Source organism: Phallusia mammillata, chromosome 6 (genome assembly GCF_965637545.1).
Source record: "Phallusia mammillata chromosome 6, kaPhaMamm4.hap1.1, whole genome shotgun sequence".
NCBI lineage: Eukaryota > Metazoa > Chordata > Ascidiacea > Phlebobranchia > Ascidiidae > Phallusia > Phallusia mammillata.
Window position 1 is genome coordinate 16,427,272 of NC_137257.1, and position 22,033 is coordinate 16,449,304.

The following is a 22,033-nucleotide window of genomic DNA, read 5'->3' on the forward strand; positions in this document are numbered from 1 at the left end:
GTTACCTGCTGAATATCGGGTTAAATTGCTGATGGTTAGTCCTATTAAGGTTGGGGTAATGTTTTATTATGTTAAAAATGTCCCGCCGAAACGGGGGAAGCATTCCGCGGCCGAGGGAGACTTCCCGCAAAGGCAATTTTGATGAATGTCGGGAAATTATACCGAATCATTTTTAGGAATGGACATTTTTTTATTCATATATTATTATAAAACCTCACCCCAAGCTTAATAGCACTAACCGTCACCAATTTAGCCCGATATTCAGCGGCTTCGCGACGTCCCACCATCTTCCGCGTTTTACTGTCACGCCGCTAAACTTTTCGGTCCGATCCCAAACATTATGTAAAAACCATAAAGTATCGAATGGACCAATTAAGCCCCAAAGATCTTCTGGAAGTACGGTTATTTACACAATACATTACCCACGCACAATTATATGTGCGCAAAGTTGGTGAAATAAAAACGCTAACGTGGCAAAGTTGGAAAAATAGGAAAAAATATCCCTAACCCAAACAGCGGGGTGAAAACTCATGAGCATGTTTAATGCTGGAATCAACCCTGAAACGTTTATACAGAACAACGATCACAACACAATCTTACAAATTTCTTTTGTAATGGACTGAAAATTTATTATTGCACAAACATGTTCTATTTTCATGACAGCAAAATGCCTGTAAAATCAGATGTCAAAGGGGAACAACATTGATAAAACTGTAATTCTGACAAATATTTGACCCAAATATAATGACGATTTTTTAGGAGGTTTGGATGTACGGGTACACGTACTAACATAACATGAAAAACAAGTGTCTTTTTTGCAAAATCTCTTAGTACCATAAGGAACATCAAACTATTTGTAATTTTGTGTGGGAACATTTCATATCAAACTCATCTGAAATCTTCAGCACTGAACATTCCTTTGGCTCGTCTTAAAATAGAATCCTGAAAAGAAAAGAAGTGCACAATTCATTCTGATGACATGTACAATCACAGACAAGTTGTTTGCCAAACGAACAAAAAAAACTAGTTTATATTAAAAGCACCTGTTTTCTTTTAGTTATACTTTATATACTCATAATTTTGTTAAACAAAGGTTAAACTAGTTTTGTCAAGTAACAAACTATAATTTAAACTAGAAATTTGGTTTACACATAATAATGCCTAACTAAAATGTTTTAACATATTTGCTTCTGAAATAAAAACAAGACAACATTTAACTTAAGTTTGTCCTAGTTTTACAAAAGTCGACAAACTAATCAGTTTGTTAGCTGGCAATTGCGCTAAGTTGTTTGCCTTGATGCTTATGCCAATATAAAGGAAAACATGTGCATTTTAACTCAAACAACATTTTACAGTAGCATACCTTTGATGGATCATATGGGGCATCCTTTGATGGAATTTCAAGGATTGTTGGAATTGGATCATTATGAGCGTCAATAATATGTCGAACCACATCCGCAATAGATTGACTGATCAAAATAATTGCTATGTCCTGGCGACCTAAAAAACTCCTGAAAAGGTAGCAATGTACACCATCAGCAAATCCTTCATAATAAATATTACTTTTTTGTAAATACAATGTAGACACAAAAATGTATCGTATTATGCATTTTTATTCTTAACATATAAATGCTCAAAATGAAGTAGATAGGCTACAAAAAATGGTCAAACAGAAAACATGAAACGAACTTCTTGATTTAAATAATTGTGTTGTCTGCATGCATAGTTAGTGGTGGTTGTGTTTGATGTTGTTTTGCATCGTCAAGTCAATGTAAAATAGACTCAGAAAACAAAAGTTTTCTCACAAAATGCACATTCTAACAGGTTTACGATAACGATAGTACAAAAAGATACACAGATACACAACTTACTTTAGTTGTTCCTCTATATCAGCTGAGGGCGTATCCTTTTCAACCACCATGAAATTTGGTTGACGTTTTTTGTTTAACTCTCCAATTCCCCCAAGTAAAAATCCGGTACAAGTATCTTCATCGCCAATTATAGCCAACAATTTTCCTCGAGCTGACATTGTTTTCGTGTTATGAACAACTACAATCAAAATGTGGTTGGAGTTATTGAATATCTGTCGAAAATAGTGTAAAAAATGAAAACACAAAGCTGGAAACTGGATTGGTCATGCCTGATCAGTCAGATGTGGTCACGGGACTTGATCAGCTGATGTATTTTCACTAGCGCTCAAGCAAAGAGATTTTTAATTTTAATCGTGTTTAAATCTACCAAACAAATTTTGTGCACAAAAAATGAACGTTGATTTGTGATATAACTTGGGTAAATATTTGTAAGTCGGTAGAAAGTAATACTAAAAAAAAAACTGAATGGCGCATTTTTATTTTAGTTGGTTTTGAACTTGTCAAAATGATGGAAAAAAAATTATTAGACATAGCTTTATTTTTTATTGCACCAAATAGAATAAAATACACAAATGTTCAATATTTCATCGTCATTGCGAAATAATATGCTGAATAATGAAATCCGGGTGATCTCGTTTATAAAATGCTTAGTCATTCTTTCCAGCACGACAGGTAAGGGTTTGATGTTGTTGAATTTACAAAAAGTATATCTTCATAAATCGGTTCATTAAGAGCTTCTTAGTGATTTTATCCAGGCTGAAAAGTAAGATACTATCATATTAACAGTGTATTTTGATTGTAGGCAAGATGGGTCGTCGTCCAGCGCGTTGGTAAGTGAATTTGTAAAGTGTGAAATATGGTTTAGAAGTCAGTACAATGATGAAGAAATTTTATTTCACTGCATCCAAGTGATGATACAACTCTCTCTTTCTGAGTGCGACTTCATACCTAGAATAGTTTAATTTTGTTTGTGAAAACTAGTATAATGTTGGGCCTGAGTAAAACAGTTCTTTCATAAAGGAGCCACCAGAGTATAACAGTGGTTCCCAACTGGGGGAATTTACTTTAATTCGTACAAGTGGTTTGTAAATAGACACTTCAGCTATGGAAATATAACCTGAGAAGTTGATAAAATACCCAATTTAGTGCTTTTGTATCTACTATGTAGTGTATTGGGAGGAATAAAAATGTTTTGAACTGTGAGAAATTTGTCACTAAAGGTTGGGAATACAGTTCCTTCTCAAGAAATCTCGAAAAAATTGAGTCTTGATTCTCGAGAAATAATTTAAAAAATTTAATGTGCGTTGCCACTAAACTTTTACCTTTCCCAGGCAGTAGTCACGCTTGGTTGTGTAAGATGTATAACAGTCGCTTCAGTTTTTGCTGGTTTGCTAGCGAATCACTACTTGCAATCGCTACTAGAAGCGAAAAAATGTACAATCGGATATTTTTTTGTTAGAAAATCGACTTAAATAAAAATTTGAGATTCTCGGGAAATGAAAAAGTCAAGAAATAGAGGAACCCTAGTTGGGAACCATTTGAACATAAAATATTTTTCACTTAAACAAATACATAAATGAGTAAGTGTAATTTCATGTATTAATGCTTTTATTTCAGTTATCGCTACTGCAAGAACAAACCTTACCCAAAGTCAAGGTTTTGTCGTGGTGTTCCTGATCCGAAAATTCGTATCTATGATCTTGGACGTAAAAAGGCCAACGTACAAGATTTTCCATTATGTGTCCACATGGTGTCAGATGAACTCGAACAGCTGAGTGCTGAGGCTCTGGAAGCTGCAAGAATTTGTGCCAACAAGTAAGGAAATGTTATGCAATGAATCTTCTTAATTAAGTTCTAACTGAAGAAAAATTTTCTCAAAAATACTTTATAAATCACTTATGTCAGTAGCTCTCAAACTGTGCGTCGCAGCGAATGGTGCGTCGTTTCAATTTTCCAAGGGCAGCGCAGAAAGCTCCGTTTCATGCCTCAGTTTATCTCATAAAAATGAGGTTAACGCTTTCAGTGCGGTTGACGTATGTCTATGTCCAAAGACGTTTTGTGTAGAGTGCTGATTGACGTAAATTTACGTTAAAAGTTTTTTATCAAAAATGCAGCTGACCGTTAATGTACGTCGAGACCAAACAGCCCATGCAGCAAGTGCATTATCCGCGCATGGCGGGTATTAAACTTGATTATGTGTTGTAAATGGAGTCTTGTTTCATAACAATGTAATAAAGGCAACTTTTCCAGCAAAGGCTTGAGGTAGTTATAACGTATAATTGTTAGCAAAAGTTTGAAGTAATTATTGTGCATAAGATTTTATTGTCCATAAGTTGTAACATTATTATGGGTCCCCTTCCCTGAAGGGGACACATATTGTTTTTGTCCGTATTTTTTTTTTCTTTTTTTCTTTTTTTCTTTTTTCTTTTTTCTGTCTAACGCTGGTTTGTAACGCTCGTTTGGTCAAGAAAGAGTGCTTCAAATTTATTCAAATTTGGACATATGTTAGATATTAATCCAAACTTGGTCCACGTGAAGTTTGACCCCAAATTACCCAGCGGTTCACCCACAGGCCCCCGAAACGTAAAATTTTTAACGCTGGTTTGTAACGGTCGTTTAGTAAAGAAAGAGTGCTTCAAATTTATTCAAATTTGGACATATGTTAGATATTAATCTGAACTTGATCCACCTGAAGTTTGACCCCGAATGACCCAGCGACACACCCACAGACCCCCGAAACGTAAATGTGTCTAACGCTCGTTTGGTCAAGAAAGACACTGTAGGCAGAAGTCCCAAGAGAGTACGTTTACGAATAATAGGGCAGAGCGGGAGGGCTCAGCTTGACGTCGGACAGACGTTTTACGAGACGTCGTTTCGGTGATTAGAAATCAGCTGTTTTGCACAGCAATGCATGTCGTTTTATTAAGTTATCACTCACATTTTCAGTTTTGGCAAAGGTTTCACACATATGACGCGATTTAAACCTAATAAGCGTGCTTCGGTTTCGTATAATGTCAAGCAAAACTTTGTTAAACAAACTAAATATGAAAAAATAAACTTGACTTTTTTGCAAGATAAAAGTTTTTTTTAAATGCTCGTTGTTAGGTTGGCCGCTGCATGACCACGGGTTACTTAAGGTCAATTAGTAGGTATTACTAACACAGTTCAGAACTTTCTTTCGCCATAACGTAGCGTTTTTTGTTTTTTTTTGAATCAAATACTCAAGGCATGTATAAATTAGGTCAAACGGTGTTGTTGAACACCAAGGACGGCGTGCTATTGAAAACGGTGTCAAAAGGTCAAACAGTCGTTTGGTGTGTGCACCCTAAAGGTTACTACAGGTCAATGGTACTCGTTTTGCGAAACAAAGTTAAATGAAAAACTCGTTTTGCGAAACAAAGTTAAATGAAAAGTTATGTATACACTTGCAGCAAATCGTATTTTAATTGTCTGTAACACAACTGTTACAGCTTTCTAGAAAAAAATTGTGTTTAAAACCCGACCTTGGACGACAATATCTGGGTCAAAGCAAGAGATTAAATTGAAAGTATTTGTTTCGTTCTTTTTTAATGCTTTTGTAATTATACGACAATAATAGTGCAAAAAAATACAACAAAATTTTTCATTGTTGGGTTAACGCTTTCTAAAAATTTGTTCTTAAGAATTTAAAAATCACCGCAACATTTGTTTACCGTAAATCCGCACAAACACGCGTGTGGGGACCCATTAGTTTTTGTTTACAAAAACAATCATATGTGTAGATCAAATGATGTGTATAGTAAATTGGTAAATATCGTATAGAATATATAAAATGGAAGTATATCAGAAAGCCACCATTCTAGTTTTCATTGTAATTCGTTATTGATGCTGATAAGGCCTTGCAGCAGACAAGACAATGCAATTGTGCGCAATAATTAAAACAATTAACAAAAGCCCACATTGCGTTCAAAACAAACAAGCCCACACGTCAGATTAAATAATATGCATTGATTTTTGTTGTTGTATCAATAAACACATCTTTAATAATAAGTTTTCTCATAAACTTTTATTTGCTGGTGCGTCGCAAGTCCAGAAAACTTTTCCAAAGGGCGTTTTAAAATGGACAAACTGATAATGTTATCATAAAAAAATGTCAAACGTACTTGAGTAAAAGAATGATAATAATTGTTGGATTTGCCTTGCATTTGAAGCTATTTTTTATGGGAATTCTTGTTGTCATGATGTTTTACAGTTTGCCTGACTTTTTTGGTGTTGCTTCTTAAGATTCTTGTTCTTAAGAAATTAGAACTAATATAGTTGTTTTGTTTTTAAGCCGCCAGTCACTGTGATGAATACTTCATGTCTCTTCTCTGATATTTCATGAGTAGATAACATACCTTTGTTCTGAGTGACATGGCAGCTCCTAAAATAGTTGGTGACTATCTGCTGCTAGGATATTTCATCATGTTGTCTTCCCCTTGACCCCACATAGAATAACATATAGATCAGGGGTGTGCAACCTGCGGCCCTTAGGCCAAATGCAGCCTGTTGATTGAAGGTTATATTGCCTGTAGAGACCATTGGATTTTAAATGTACTGGCAAACGAGTCCAATTATTACGTATTTTTGAGCAGATAAATGTGTCTGGTGCTATTTTTCTGCGACCTGACAATATGTGGCTAGAATCAAAAGTGCATGATACTTCCTAGTTCAGGGGTTCCCAACCGGTTTACAATCTCGTACCACTTGGACCCTCTGTACTGCCACGCGTACCACTTCTTAAAAGACAACTAATTTGATCGAATCATATTTAATTCAGCAGAATAATATTGGCCTACCAAAGTAACAATAAAGCACCACAACTAAATTAATTTTTTGTTTACTGTTCACCGATTGGTCAACTAAACCGGATAAATAAATGATAAAGTTGTGAAACCAGGTACTCTACTCGCATACCACCTGAAAAACCTTCGCGTACCACAAGTTGGGAACCCCTGTTCTAGTTAAAGCATATTTGGTATGCAATAAGTAAAATCTCCTTGTGTTATATAAAGGTATGGCCCACACTTTAATCTTGGCCGTTGTCTTTGGCCCCACAGTGACAAAGGTTGCACACCCCTGGCCCTGACTTAGGTGAATGATTTTGTAGTTTTGTTTTTGCTTCAGCAAAAAGCTGTGTGCTGGCATTTTTTAACTCTAAAAATCGGATATATTTGCTAGATACATGGTGAAATATTGTGGTAAAGATGCTTTCCACTTGAGGATTCGTGTCCATCCTTTCCATGTTGTGAGGATCAATAAAATGTTGTCATGTGCCGGTGCTGACAGGTAAGAAGTCCTATTTACAATCACCCGTTATCATGTCTTAATAAAATATAACAAAGATGCATTTCAATGTTTTTTTCAATCAATCGCAATGTTTTCCTCAAAGTATATTTATTACATTCTCTCACATGTTGTTCAATCAGCAGTTCTCAACTCAGGTCCACGGTCTTTTTGGGGTCCATAAGGCCATTTGGGGGACCACAAAAAAGGTCGAAGTACTTCTGTAATCTTATTTGGCATTAGTTTGTGCCACTGAATTATTATGGGTCCCCTTCCCTGAAGGGGACACATATTGATTTTACTCAAATTGTTTTCTTTTTTTTTCTTCTCCCCAAAGTTTGTCCGACTCGTTTTTCCATCAAATCCTTGATGGATTTGCATGAAATTTACACAGATGGTAGATGTAGTTATGTAGATGTGCATCCCACTTTGTTTTTGTTGATAACCCCAGTATTTACCCCGCTAGCCTCCTAAAATGGGTATTTTTTCCCCAAAGTTTGTCCGACTCGTTTTTCCATCAAATGTTTGATGGATTTGGCTGAAATTTACACAGATGGTAGATGTAGTTATGTAGATGTGCATCCCACTTTGTTTTTGTTGATAACCCCAGTATTTACCCCGCTAGCCCCCTAAAATGGGTATTTTCCCCCGAAGTTTGTCAGACTCGTTTTTCTATCAAATCCTTGATGGATTTGGATGAAATTTACACAGATGGTAGATGTAGTTATGTAGATGTGCTTCCCACTTCGTTTTTGTTGATAACCCCAGTATTTACCCCGCTAGCCCCCTAAAATGGGTGAGTTTTTAAACAGTGTCAGAATTGGCTGAAATTTGGATAGCTTGTAGAGTATGCCATTTATAGATGTCGATTGGTGTGTTCAACCCTGTAGCCCCATCATTTACCCCACAAGCCCCTAAAGTGTAAAACGTATTTGTATGTTACTGGGCACCACAAACGAAAGATTTCTGTTGCTCAATAGTGTTACAAGGGCAAGCAGTTGTATGTTACTCTTTTATGACTTTGTGGATTGCTTGGTGAACATTAGTTAGGGGGTTGTTAACAGCCCTATGACATCTGAAACATTAACGGTTGTCGCTCAAAACACCTCTAGTGGTCGAAATTTTAAACATTGGCGGATTGGGCTGAAATTTTGCAGTACTATTGATTGAGTCATTGAGATTTCATATTTTTTTAGTTTGAGTGTCTGACCCCATTAGTTACCCCACTAGTCCCCTACAATGGGTCAGTTTTTTAAACAGTGTCGGGATTGGATAAAATTTGGGGTAGTATGTGGACTATGCTATTTGTAGGTTTCAGTTGATGTGTTTTACCTTTAGCCCCAACATTTACTCAACTAGCCCCCTAAAATAAATGAACTTTTAAAAAACATTCTAATTATATGAAATTTTGCAAAGTTTATTAAACATACTCAAATGTTATGTTTTTACATAGTATTATTATTTAAGCCCAGTGCCGATCACTGCGTTTACCTTACAACACCAAACTTTCACATGGTTATCTCTTGAAATGCATTATCTACAACTTTGCATGTGTGGGGACCCATGAGCTTCTGCTTGCAGAAACAACTAAGGTTATAAAAGATAGTGGATGGTATGGGACCCAATATAAAATAAGCATAGGAAATATATCAATGTTTTAAAATAGGTTATAGTGTATATGCAAGGGCAATATGTGCTAAGCCACCCTTCTAGTTTTAAATGCTGCTTAAACAGCACGCAAATAAAATTACTTCTTACTTACTTAAATAGTAGAATTGAGAATAGACTGTCTCCATTTGCTAAACAATAGCCTTTATTGCATGAAAACTAAAAAATACACGGTCGTAATGTTTTTGTCTTGTCTGTGATATTACAAGCTGTCTTTATATCATTGTTATGCACAATTTTGCATAACTAGCTAAAATCGTGCAATCAACTTTCGTTTTTCTGAAATACACATTCAGGCGTAAGGACTGCGAGCCCTCAAAATAGTGGCAACGGAACCCTTTTGAAAATAGTATGAAAAATTTTTAGAACCACTGTATTAAACTATATGGTCTATTTTGGTAAATAGTGTAGGTTTTTATCAAATAATAAATCACTTTAAATATTGCACAGACTGCAAACTGGTATGCGGGGGGCTTTTGGAAAGCCTCAAGGTCTTGTTGCCAGAGTGAAGATTGGTCAGCCCATTATGTCCATGAGGTTGAAGGATGGAGCAAAACCACATGCCATTGAGGCTCTTCGACGTGCTAAGTTTAAGTTCCCTGGCAGACAAAAGGTAGTGGTCAACAAAAATTCTTTTGCAGTCAATTTACATGAAAGTTTAAAATGTGGTGGATTTACTAGCAATGTTTTAGTCACTATGATGAATACTTCATGTCTCTTCTCTGATATTATATGAGCAGATAAAATATCACTATTCTGAGTGACTTGCAATGAAACCACACTCCTTTGGGTATTCCCCTAACCCAACTGCATTTTTTCTTTAATTATGTTTCCCCATCCCTGCAGTGGACGCATCTTGATTTCACTCAGTTTTTTTTCTTCCGTAAAGTTTGTCCATGCCGAGCGTTGCACAAACTGTCCCCAGCATTAAATTTGCGTTTTCACCCCTGCTTAAATGCGAAACTAGGGTTCAAAAAGGTTAATCCAATAACCAAATTGACTGAGGTAAATCGTGGAGAAACGCATATTTCTGGTGCCTGTACCGCTTAATACACCGCAGGTGGCGTAAGGGCCCTTGGAAAGCTACACAACGATTGTGGAATCGGGAATGTTTGTGACGTCACAATGCACCGAGCATTTACGTTAGGTCAGTGGTTCCCAACCTATGGGTCGCGACCCAAAGTTGGGTCGCCTGAACATTCTGTTGGGTCGCTTGTTTTAGTGACAAGCATCTACTTTTTGACGCCTCGTAGCGTTACTTTTATATTACCCAGGGCTTTAAATTGTTGCCCAATAATAACTTCATCACAACTTGTCGTGATAGTGGTTAAAGCTGTTTGTGACGTCATAAAGTGTTGTGTTAGCTCACAGTAGAGCGTTGTCTGGCTGATAATACCTCAATTCAGCTCCAAGTTCGGAATAAATGGAAATGTTTGGTCGTAAAAAACAACTGCGTTTGTTCGTGTTAAGGTAATTGATTTGCTAAACTGGCGTAGTAATTTTCAAAAAGCTTTCCTAACTTACAAACAAAAATACAACTAAAAAGCATGTCCATGGGTCGCGAGAAACCACAAAACTAAATTTTGGTAAGTATTTGGGTCGCGTTAAAAAAAGGTTGGGAACCACTGCGTTAGATGCTCGGTGTTCGACCGAACAGAACATTTGCAGTTTTGGCCCATCTCTACTACATTGTCATTCATGGAACCGGATTAATTGTGTAGCAAAAACAAATTCAACCTGACCCACAGTAGTGAAAAGGAATAATTTGGAGTCCCTACCGCGTTGTCCTTCAATGCATAATTATCGACTTTTCCTATCCTTCATGTAACCAGATTGGTTGTTTGGCAAAAGCAAAATCTAAACTGGCCTGCAATAGAGAAGGGGAATAGTTTGGATTTTAACATGTATTCGTTCTTCTTTTTAAGATCTACGAATCTCAAAAGTGGGGATTCACAAAATGGAACCGCGAAGATTACGAAACAATGTTGGCAGATGGTTTTCTGATACCTGATGGTGTTACTTGCCAGTACAAACCCAACAAGGGACCTCTACAGGCGTGGAAGAACAGACAATGATCTTAAACGTGACCATCAAATATCGCATCGTTCCAATAAATGATACGAATATATAACTGTGTAATGATATAAGCAGTGTTGAACAGGGTGGTCTAAACCTTGGCACGCGTGCCACATGTGCCCCGCCGGTAGCTTTTGTGCGGCCTGCGTACTCTTTCTGCATGTTATTATCAAATCAATTGTATTCATTCACAGCTAAGGTTGCCATCGACCCCAAAATAAGGCCTCAAGTGTTATTTCACATACGAAACAAACGTTTTTTTAACCAATCCTTGCATTCATACGAGTCATGACATATCACATCATATTTTTTGGCAGAAACAATCCATTAACGTCTTGTCTAGGTTTACTTTTAGCCCAGATTTGACTTCCAATTTTTGAAAAGAAGGACTAAAGTTAAAAACAAGGACATTTCAAAGAAAAGGGGCAATAAATTTATCAGTTTTATGTAGCAACCCTGGCCATAGCCCTGAATGCCTTAATAAAACACCCATCATCGAATTGCAGGTCAATACATACCTTATGTGAGCCAACAAGGCTTTTGCTCTTTTTTGACGACATAAATGGGTTGATTCTCTTTGTTGCAAACATCGGAACCTACAGGATTCAGGAACAGTTGTAACTGCTGATAGCTTTGTGGCAATTATATTTGGGTATCAAACCATGAAGTCGATTAAAACAGCAAGTTCAGTCCTTTGGCACATAATAGGTTTTCCTTATCGGCCTGCCTGAAACTTACCCTAATGTGACCCTTCATTTTTTTAGCCTTGGACCACCTTGGTGTTGAATATCAGCGTTTTTCATTGAAGTCTCGATGGTCCCAACTTCAATGGAGTAACCATGACAAAAAATAATTGGAAATGTTATCATACTCGTCTTTTAGTGTTGCTGTGAAATTTATACATTTTTTGCCAAACAAAATCATAACGGAATGGACTGTCGTTTTTAGATTACTGTCAACAAAAAGTAATTAGTTATCTTCATTTCTCATAATCATAGTTTTGAAATTAGTCAAAATATTTTCCAAAGAATATGGTTTACTGCTATCAGTATATTTTCCGGCTTGGTGTGAAGTTTAGGTCACAAATATTGACTTACTGATAAGCTGTGTTGATCTGTCATATTAATCTGCATTAAATACTCGCACCAACGTCACGAATAGGTGATAAATGCCAGCTGTTGGTTATTCCTTATCAGTCAGGCTAAGTAGACACCTTTTGATCGTAACACCTTAAATATACAACACCTTTTTGAACCTTGAAAACATTAAGCCCTCTGATACTGAATTAGGTAATTGGTTTCAGTAAAAGGTTGGTGGACTTATAGCTTGAAGCCAAAATGGGGCCAGTTATAAAGCAGAACAGGAAACATACTGAAAAATCCTACATTTCGTTAATAGCAGAAGCAATATTAAGCAGTGAAAAGGGGCGTTTAAACTTGTCTCAAATATATGGTCACTTGGAAGCCAAACACCCAGGTTTTGGGAACAAGCCAAATGGTTGGAAAAATAGTGTTAGACACAATTTGTCGTTGAACGAGTGCTTCGTCAAAGGAAGCAGATGCGAAGATGGAAAAGGGCACTATTGGACTGTATCAAATAGTTACATAGAGGCGTTCAAAGCTGGTGACTTCAAAGTACGGCAAAAATCAAGAAAAAAGCATGCCAAGAAAAGTTTGGGGTCAAGAAATATGTCCAAAACATCAGTTGGTGTGTATTATTCTTTACAAGCAGAAGCACATTTAAAGGTGCAACCAGTTGAAAACATAGTGGAACCAGCGAAGGATTTTTCTACTGGAAAGATGCATTATGTCCAAGAATTTTGTGATGCTTGTTACAGCGAAAAATTATACTTGTACACTCAACTTTTGAAAGCCCAATTTTCTCACACTAGCGCCCACTTGTAGCGAAACTGTTGTTGCAAACCTGTACGCCTGGTGTCGCTAACAAGCTATAGTATATTAACCTTGATGACACACATTAGTAAGCTGTTTATTTTTTCATGGAAAGGTTGTTCATCATTATAGGGGACTTGAAGAAACATGTTTATTAAATTAAACCCACTTTGTTTGGTTTAGGTATTTATGGCTTAAAACCAGAGGTTTCAACCAACGGAGTAAATGTGGTCGGCTGTATATGCATTAGGGGTGCAGTAAAGGAGCTTTACATTTGTTGTGAAATAAAATGTTTTGACTCATTTGATCAATATGTTTTTTACAATGCCACGCACACATGCTAGCTATACTACAAAAAAGGTCAATATAGTGGTCCTATACAACAATAAGAAGGAATTCATTTGCACTTTGTTTTGGTAGCATGTGTGCTAGGAAAACACGAATTTAAGCTTTGTATTCGAAAGCAACCAACTGAAAAACAATACCAATCAGAGATCAAATTATGACTTAATTTGGTACAGGGCTACGGTTTTTAAACTTAGATCAGGTTTAACAAACTGCATGTAAATTATTTTCCATTTTTGCATGCACATGTGAAAAGTACATTTAACTTTTTGACTCTACACTACCCGCATACATGTACTGTTTAGCAGGATGGCACTATGCGAACTCATTTGGAATTATTTACAGTATTTCACTACAAGGCGCCTTTTTAACGGTTATCTTCCGTTTCACGGCATTACAACAACGTTAAAGTATTCAAGGGCAATGGTACTTGCCACAGGAATCCCAAATATTTACCCGGAACCGATGTTGTAAACTTTAGCCGGTTTCGGTGTTTGGTGGGTGGTTGATAGTTAATTATTTTTTATTAGGGATTACGTTGACAAACTGTAAACTGCTAATTTTACGACGTTCACACAATTTTGAGTGCTTTCCTGCTTCGTTTTGAACAACGTTCTGAATGTATAATTATAGCATGAAAAAGCCTGGTTTAAATTCACGCAACGATCTTTAGAAGCCGAAATGCTACGGGTATATATTTCCTTGTGGGAAGTTGAGATGCCATTCAGATAACTAATAAGATAAAATAACCTTTAAATAGAATTAATAAAAAAGTTATTAATAATTATATTTTTGTTGCCAAATCATACTACGTCAGGTCTAAATAAAGGCCTTATACTACTCATTTGAATTTATGTTCATTATAACGTTTCGCCTAATCTCAAATGCCACAAGTAAAAACACATTTTGCTTCAAAAGGAGGTTTCACAAAAAGATTATTTACCACTGGCATTGCTTACGTGACTCACGCACATTTAGCAGGTTGGCACCGAAACCGTACGGGCCAGATGCGAAACTTTGTACCCACATTCCGGAAGTGGGAAATGCTTGTTTAAACTTTCAGAAAATTTACCCGTTTACACAGTATGCTCTAATGTTAACACCCACACAAATGCAACAGTGTGTGGAACCCACGCGTCCGACTATGCTGTTTCGCCAGCTTTTGGGCTTTGTTTTGAAATATTGCCAATGGCGTTTGAACTAAGGTGAAACTTAAAACTTGATGTGAATTTACGCTGTATAAACGAGGCGTGTGTTTCAAAGGGCCTGTAAAAAAAAAAATTTTTTTTATACATTTTCGGGAAAAACAATAAATTTTCATATGATCCGCTTTCGTTTCCAAATACACTTGAATTATGACCACAAAAATGCGCATCCCATTGAGAATGTAAGGATCAGTTCCGCTTTCGATTATATTTTAGATACAAAACCAGGCCTCATCATGTGTGGTGAACAGCCATAGCAAAAGGTTTCAGTGAATGAGTAAAAATGGGAACCTAATCGTGTTTTGTGTGCCCTTTGTGCCTTTACAAACAGCATCACGTGCAGAAACGCCTTCCAAGAAACGACCACGGCTTAAACACTTGGTGCGCTACAGAGCAAGATACTTTACCACCACTTAATTTTACTGCACAAAGCAAAGACAGAAGTTCTTGCTAAACACTCTAATTCAAAACTTAAAACTTTTTTTGTGATTTAAGCAAAATGTTAAGGAAGGTACAAAATGTGATATAAACAACCAAACAAGTGTATTCCCAAAGTCACCTCGAATTTACGGTGGCAAATATACGTAAAACATAAAAAGTCATGGATAAAACTGATTCGTTACTAGTGTATGACTTCATTTCGTAGCTGATGTCACGATTGGACTTTTGATATGTACAGTATTGATGATCGTGGCATGAAAACACGGTTAAAGATATGGTGCGTGGTACATATTCGTGTACTTGTGCCTACTACATGACCGGCTAGTTCAACCAATACCTAACCGTTTGTTGATCTCTACATATTACATGCAAATGAGTTGTAATTTACATGACAAACGTGTGGATTAAATATCAACCAACCTTTACGAAGTAACGAGCACTGTAAACATTCATTGAAAGCTTCATGACTAAAGAAATTACATGTGTTGTTTCCTTTCAACATACAACGTCGCTTTTATTTCAATTTTGCGTTGATTTGTTCCAACATAAAAAGTGACATGAATCGTATCTTATCAAAAAAGTTGTACTTTTGGTGGACACTGGATAATGCCTCAAATTAACTGGGTACAATACAATGCTCGAGTATAGTAACAACTTTTATATGTCAGTTGACTGTGTTGGGTGAGTGTTTTCTTCAAGGTATAAGCCAGCTCGTACAAATTGTAAATCATTAATTATGATTTTAAGGCGCTAATTTCCAATCGCTAAACTATTTTGGAATTCTTTATCGCCGGTAAACAATACAAGGAACATGCCTACATGCGCTTGTAAATATAACTTCACTGGCTTTTTCCATTACATCCCGTTATGGGGTAAAAGGAGTAACGATATCCTGAAAACTTTTTTTCCCAATATGTTTCAAATAACGCGACGAATTGATAATTCCAGCGCGCAAGATTATTTCCTTTTGTTTCGGAAAGTAGTTAGAAAAGACATTTGTTGTTTTTTTGCCGAAGAAAATTGTGTCTCCTGGAAAAGCATATTTTGTGATCTAAATTCAAATGCTTCTTTTTCCCTAAATTTTTCATTTCTTTCGTCTCGATTTGACATTTGAAATAGTTTTTGTCACCATATTTAACAGTACCGCTTTCTGCATACAAAGGTTGTTGAACAAAATATCTTCTATAACACTCACGTGACCAATGACGTAAGGTCCGTTACGCTACATTGAGCAACGCCATTTGGCCAAGCAAACAAACATTGATAGATATCAGGACGTTTTAACATGAATTGGCCATCACAAAAGCCTGGTCTCTCGGCGACAGTGGGCAATTTTCAAATCGCCATACAGCGGTTCTTTCTGTTGGTTTTGGGAATTATCGTATGAAAGGAGCCCGTATGGGATTTACAGCGCAGCAATAACAACTCAACAATTGATTTCCTAACGACTTCGCGAGACTCCAGGCTTTTATTTAACACTAACGTGTCTGAAAGGCAATTCGAGCAAGTTTTTGGTGCGTTTCGTACTTCAAAATTTAATAATGAAAGCACTCACTCCAAAAATTTAATAATGAAAGTTTGTGTTTGCTATAATCTTTTGTGCACGCAGTAAAAAGGTTAAGATGGAATAATTACACAGTGTGAACACAATGCCTTGTTTTCTTTGAAGGAACGTAAATACACCACACCAACTTTCATACAATGCGAACAATATATTGTAACCACACTCATTATATGTAGGAGGCCTTGTTTAGTATAATTTGAACTGCTTTCCCAAATATATTTCTGAAGCTTTTGGGTTTCTTGGCCACGCTATCGAGGATGTGTTAGTTACTGAGCGCCAATCGATCTCTACTGGAAGGATCACTTAACCAACATGAGCCTACTCCCCTAAGTACGGGACAAGAAGGACCCCAACGAAGGCCAAACACCCTTGACTAAACACCGCTCTGTTATTTATCACCTATTCAGCGAATTCGCGCCAAATTTCTGTTTACATTCGAAATGACACTGAAAGGGTCCTTCAAGAAAACAAACGTCATTAGGGTTTGGATGATTGCCCGTCCAAAGCAACTTGAAGCCGTAAACCGTAGCCGTAGTCTTGTTATAAGTTGTAGCAACACAACAATTAGTGCAAAATACCTATGAAGAGCACAAGTTTTTGAACGCCCGCTGTATGCCCGATTACTGCATGATTATAGCAACGCACTTCTAGGCACAGGAAGTTCGTTTTGGCAACCGGCTTTGAACTTGGATGCGAACACGTGCATCGCGAAAAGCAAGTCCCGTGAATTAATCAAATCTTTGGCGTCTTTTTACCGTAAACAGCATGATTTACAACTTTATAACTTACTAAAAGTCACTAAATGCTAAATAACACAACAATTTTAGTCATTATTTCTGTCAATCGGGTGCTTTTTAGCTAAATGTCCTACAAAATTTCAATTTTAGATTCGAACTCTTTAAATTTAAATCAATGTCATTGTACACATAGAATTTCATTTCGTTAACTGCTAATGGCTTAATTTTTTCGTTTTCTTTAAAAACCTTTATTCGAGGCATGGTTTGTTTTCCACGTGTCAATATCAATTACCGCGTCTGTCATGAGACTACACCGCTGCCGTGACGTCAACAGTAGAACTGCCCGCGGTCTCGCGTGGAAACGGAAATTAAAGTGACTCTCTGGTCACGCAGAATGCCACGAAGAAGAAACCTAAAAAGTCAAGTCAACTTTGCCAATCTCCGATTTCCGTGAACGCGTTGTTTTGTCCTGGTTTTATTCAGAGAGAAATATAGTGTGGCAAAATATACACGTCAATGTAATTGTAATTTCCACTTATTTTCCAGGTGATCGTATACGCAATAATAATGGACCGGTTCTTAATTTCTAACCACACTGTTTGTACTTTGCTTGTAAAATCGTCCTAAACCCACATTATGGATATCGTCTTCAATGTTTCATCCTGTGATTTTGTAGGAACTGAAAATGCCAGTTGGGCGAAATATATATTTTCCGTGCAAATCCATTGACTGATTCTGTTACTTTTTCCATTCTTAGTTATTTTTTGTCGTAAACAGTGATCGTCAATGACCATGCTGTTTGTTGAGGGTCTGCTATTGTTCAGTATAACCACTATCAGTATTATTGCGCGTTGATTTTGCACTTGTACAACGATTTTGCGTATGCGTTTTGTTTAGGTTTTAGTTTGAGATAGAAATGCTGTTTTGACGCCATGAAACCCAGGAGTTTTCGCAAAAATACATTGAAATAGATCACATGTCAAAAAGGAAAGTTTAATCAATCAGAGTCTACGCACCCTTCTGCAGGTCAAACTGCAAAGAAATATGCAGACTGTGTATTAGCATTAACAGGCAATGTCTATAATTTGTTTTATTGTAATTTTAGACAACACGGAACACAAAAAATGAAACTGAAAAAGATACGGTTGCTTTTTAAAGTCAGGTACCTGCAATTTAGTAAATTCATACATGCGGGGCAATGATACATATTGTGTTGACCACAAACAAGAATAGTCCTTTAATAGGCACTGAAACTGTAATTAAGGGCCACTGCGACCAAATTACTACGTGTTTTTACCATACATGTGATCGATGTGCAACAAAGCGTGACCACTTGTGCCATGGCCATAGAAAAAGCAATTTCGGGCAAATCACATAGGTCGAGTATTGCTTTACATTCCGTAGAGCATTGTAAAGGCAATTCACTACTATACAGAGCGGTGGAGCACAGCGAGTAGCTGGCCATTCACGGTCAAATTACCGTCCTCGCTTACTAGCAGCTAGCGTAGTGGGTCCACAACAAATACATCCTTGTGCTAGTCACATAAAAACACGGGCCCGTTTGCTGTATGCACTTCAATTTTATTTTTATGCATACTAAAGCAAATTCCAAACGAGTTTGGTGCAAAAGGATATGATAGCCACAATACATGCAAATATCTTGTACTACAATACTTTGCTGTTTAAACTGGATTTCTAGATCAACTTTTACGTGACAATAATTGTGTGAGTGTTAGATCATAAATAATATCATCACGTTTGACTGCACACGTATTATGTCAACTCCAATTGGATTTATATATGTTTACGACAGCCCAAATGCAATTTTTACTTGCAGTAAAATTAGCGGCCGATGGTTGAAACACATATTGGTTTGTGCGGTTTTTCGGGACTGTTTGTATTCACGTGTTGAGTATTGTTTAACCCCAAGGCGTACGCAGTGAGGTTTTTGACACCATAATATTACAGAAAGGCCAAACGGTTCAACACACGATGTAGGGAGAATGACATTCAGGCCACTCAAACAAAGTAATACGTCATTCAGCAACGGTAAAAAGGGCGGGAAATACTTAATCGCCGCTTGACCACTCGGCTACGATCCAAATTATGCTTCAATGGCCCTTGCCGCTTGCCACATAACACCACTGGTATCAAATTCCAATGTTTTTCCATAAATCTAGCGAATGTTCTCGGCACTGGCCGAATTCAGGAAGCACGCACGCCACGAACTAAAGACCGTGTCTCGTTGTTTGCATTGTGATGACAAAATGAATTCTGTACAAATTTACGGTGGACAGTTTTTTAAATCCAATTCTGACACCAGATCTGATACGTGGAAACATTTTTGAATGCAGAACAACGTTTTTTCAACGAAAACTGTAATGTAACGCTTTTTTTATGTTTTTCGCCCATTTTCTTCTGAATTCCACAACAGGCTAGTTTTGGTTGTAAGTTATGCTATATTTCGAATCTCCCCATTTGTCCTGATGACATGTATGACGCTCCCAATTGCTGGATGTGCAGTATAACTTGAACCGTTTCGATACGATTTTCTCCTTTAGAGCAGCACAGAATTCTTTCTTATCAATTGTTTAAGCTTGCACATAACATTCGCGTAGTAAACCATTCTAAACGCTACAGATCGCTAATCACCATATTAAAAGGCAATTTTTGCCAGTGGTGCACCACGCCTTTTCTCGAAATAACAATTTTTGACAAACTGAGTCTGTTGTTTGAAACTGGGATGAAACCAATTAGGTTGTAAAATCTTGTAAGCGTTGCTTTAGTGTAGTAAACAGTTTTAGGGGATTTTAGCCGCAGTTTCTGACAAGGTCGGGTCAAGTTTTCCTAAGTTTTTAAACCATCGGACGCGAAAATTTTTATAACATTTGGACTTTTTGCAGTTCGGTTTGGGTAGCTGATTTTTTGTTTTTATAATTTATTTGCAACTGATTGTACAGGATTGGGTAAATACGTGACATCTACACAAAATCAAGTCAAATTTTATTTGCATAGTCACTTCATCATCACAGTTCCATTGTTGAACGGATCGCATGGACACCGAAAAAACATTGGCTTTTGAGTCAAGTGTCCTGTTATTTGAATTGTTGTTGAATTCCGTTTTCTGGATATGTTCTGCCGTACACAAACAAACAATAACCACTCATGAGCAAAAAAACAGCCTTCTAAGTTCTTTTTTTTCTTGTACACGCAATTGGAACAAGTTGACGCCCCAGCAAATAAATGTACCTTGTTCCCGCCTTAATTGAACCGCCACTAGCCATTCCCACCCACATATCGTTTATGAAACGTGAAAGGTCTTTGTTCACTGATTGCCGCGAAGACGGTTTCTCATACGATAGTTCAACCAACAAACAACCATTTTGGTCGAATGCAAACACTCGGACACCGGCCATTAGGTTTAATACAGCGATTTAAAACTTCCAATCGATGTTTGTTTAGGAAACTGGGCCCTTTTCGTTATGATCGGTTCAGGCGTGTTTACTATTACACTTTTATTTGGCTAGTTTGTGTTTACCACAAGGCGAGCCCATTGGGCTGTATCAGGGAGCCAAAAACGCAATAAATGTGGTTATAAAAGCGGTCATGCAAATATTTTTTAAAACCATGCTTTCTCTCTGGCCTTAAAATAAAAGAAGTATACACCATTTGGTTTTAAAACCGTTCAACGTAGCAATTTAGTGTTAAAATATTTTGCCATTGTGAAGTGGCCCAAATAACTATTTCTAACACAGCCTAAATGACATTTTTATGTGGTCTTGATAATACTTTTAGAGCTAACTTGGCCAAACAAGTGTGACTGGACCCTAAAGGACAAGTCGTGCGTTCGTTATTGTTGACAAAACAACTCTGCAACGTATGTCATCCCTCATTAGATTGAAGTCGTCGGCATTCGAAGGCAGGCAGCAGGATATCACAGAGAGCGACGTCCTTTCTGTGTCAAAGTATCGTCGGTTGATGAATGACTGAGTGCCGCTGGACCTCAGCGTGTGGAAACTAGTCGGTGAAACCTTCATTCAGTCCATGATACTATGCTGTATTTTTGAAGCGGGAACGTTTGTTTACCAATACCAATACCACTCACTGTTATTTTTAAGGCAAAAAATGAGGCGGTTGATTGCAAATATGGCACTCATCATAAATTGACAATCTATTTATAACAGGGGTGGGCAACCTTTGTCACTGTGGGGCCAAATACAATTTCCAAAATTAGATCGCGGGCCGCACCTTTATATAACACAAGGTGATTTTACTTTGTTGCATACCAAAAATGCCTTACTACAAGTAAAATTCGCATTTGATTCTAGCAGCATATTGTCTGGTCGAAGAAAAATAGCACCGGGCGCACTAATCTGCTCAGGAAATATAATAATTGGACTCCTTTGCCAGTACATTTGAAATCAAAAAGTGTCTCTGCGGGCCGCACAACTTTGATCAATGGGCCGCAGGAGACGGGCATGCGAGCGTTTTTTGCACAATGTGCTCGAAAATGTGCAGGTCGAAATGTGCGCACATTTTTCGAAAATGTGCAGGTGCCAAAATGTGCAGGTCAAAATGTGCGCACATTTTTTGAAAATGTGCAGGTGCCAAAATGTGCAGGTCAAAATGTGCGCACATTTTTTGAAAATGTGCAGGTGCCAAAATGTGCAGGTCAAAATGTGCAGGTGCCAAAATGTGCAGGTCAAAATGTGCAGGTGCCGAAATGTGCAAGTCATAATGTGCAGGTGCCAAAATGTGCAGTCGCTCAAATGAAGTATTGATATTTAACGTCAAACTATTGTTGTGGTCATAAATTGTGCCAAAAATATTAGTTATAAGTTATGACCTATAAATTAAAATCGGATTTAAGAGAAACTTGTAAAAATGCATGTTGTGTTTGTTAGACATGGCAAAGCGTGAAATTATCTAG

At 37.2% G+C, this 22,033-nt stretch overlaps 2 protein-coding genes across 2 annotated transcripts; one reads left to right on the top strand and one right to left on the bottom strand.

Moving 5' to 3' along the window:
- Window positions 1-594: 594 nt before the first annotated feature.
- On the bottom strand, window positions 595-2,132 carry LOC145232416 (V-type proton ATPase subunit F-like). Its single transcript, XM_080097028.1, has 3 exons — window positions 1,872-2,132; window positions 1,364-1,511; window positions 595-942 (listed from the first exon to the last, which is right to left on the bottom strand). Exons 1-3 carry the CDS (start codon window positions 2,027-2,029, stop codon window positions 889-891), a joined length of 360 nt encoding a protein of 119 aa, XP_079953154.1. The 5' UTR covers window positions 2,030-2,132; the 3' UTR covers window positions 595-888.
- A 317-nt stretch (window positions 2,133-2,449) lies between these two features.
- LOC145232415 (large ribosomal subunit protein uL16-like) lies at window positions 2,450-10,974 on the top strand. Its single transcript, XM_080097027.1, has 6 exons — window positions 2,450-2,543; window positions 2,674-2,701; window positions 3,489-3,686; window positions 7,071-7,178; window positions 9,294-9,456; window positions 10,769-10,974. The coding sequence occupies exons 1-6, from the start codon at window positions 2,477-2,479 to the stop codon at window positions 10,916-10,918; spliced, it is 714 nt and encodes a 237-aa protein (XP_079953153.1). The 5' UTR covers window positions 2,450-2,476; the 3' UTR covers window positions 10,919-10,974.
- The last annotated feature ends 11,059 nt before the right edge of the window (window positions 10,975-22,033 follow it).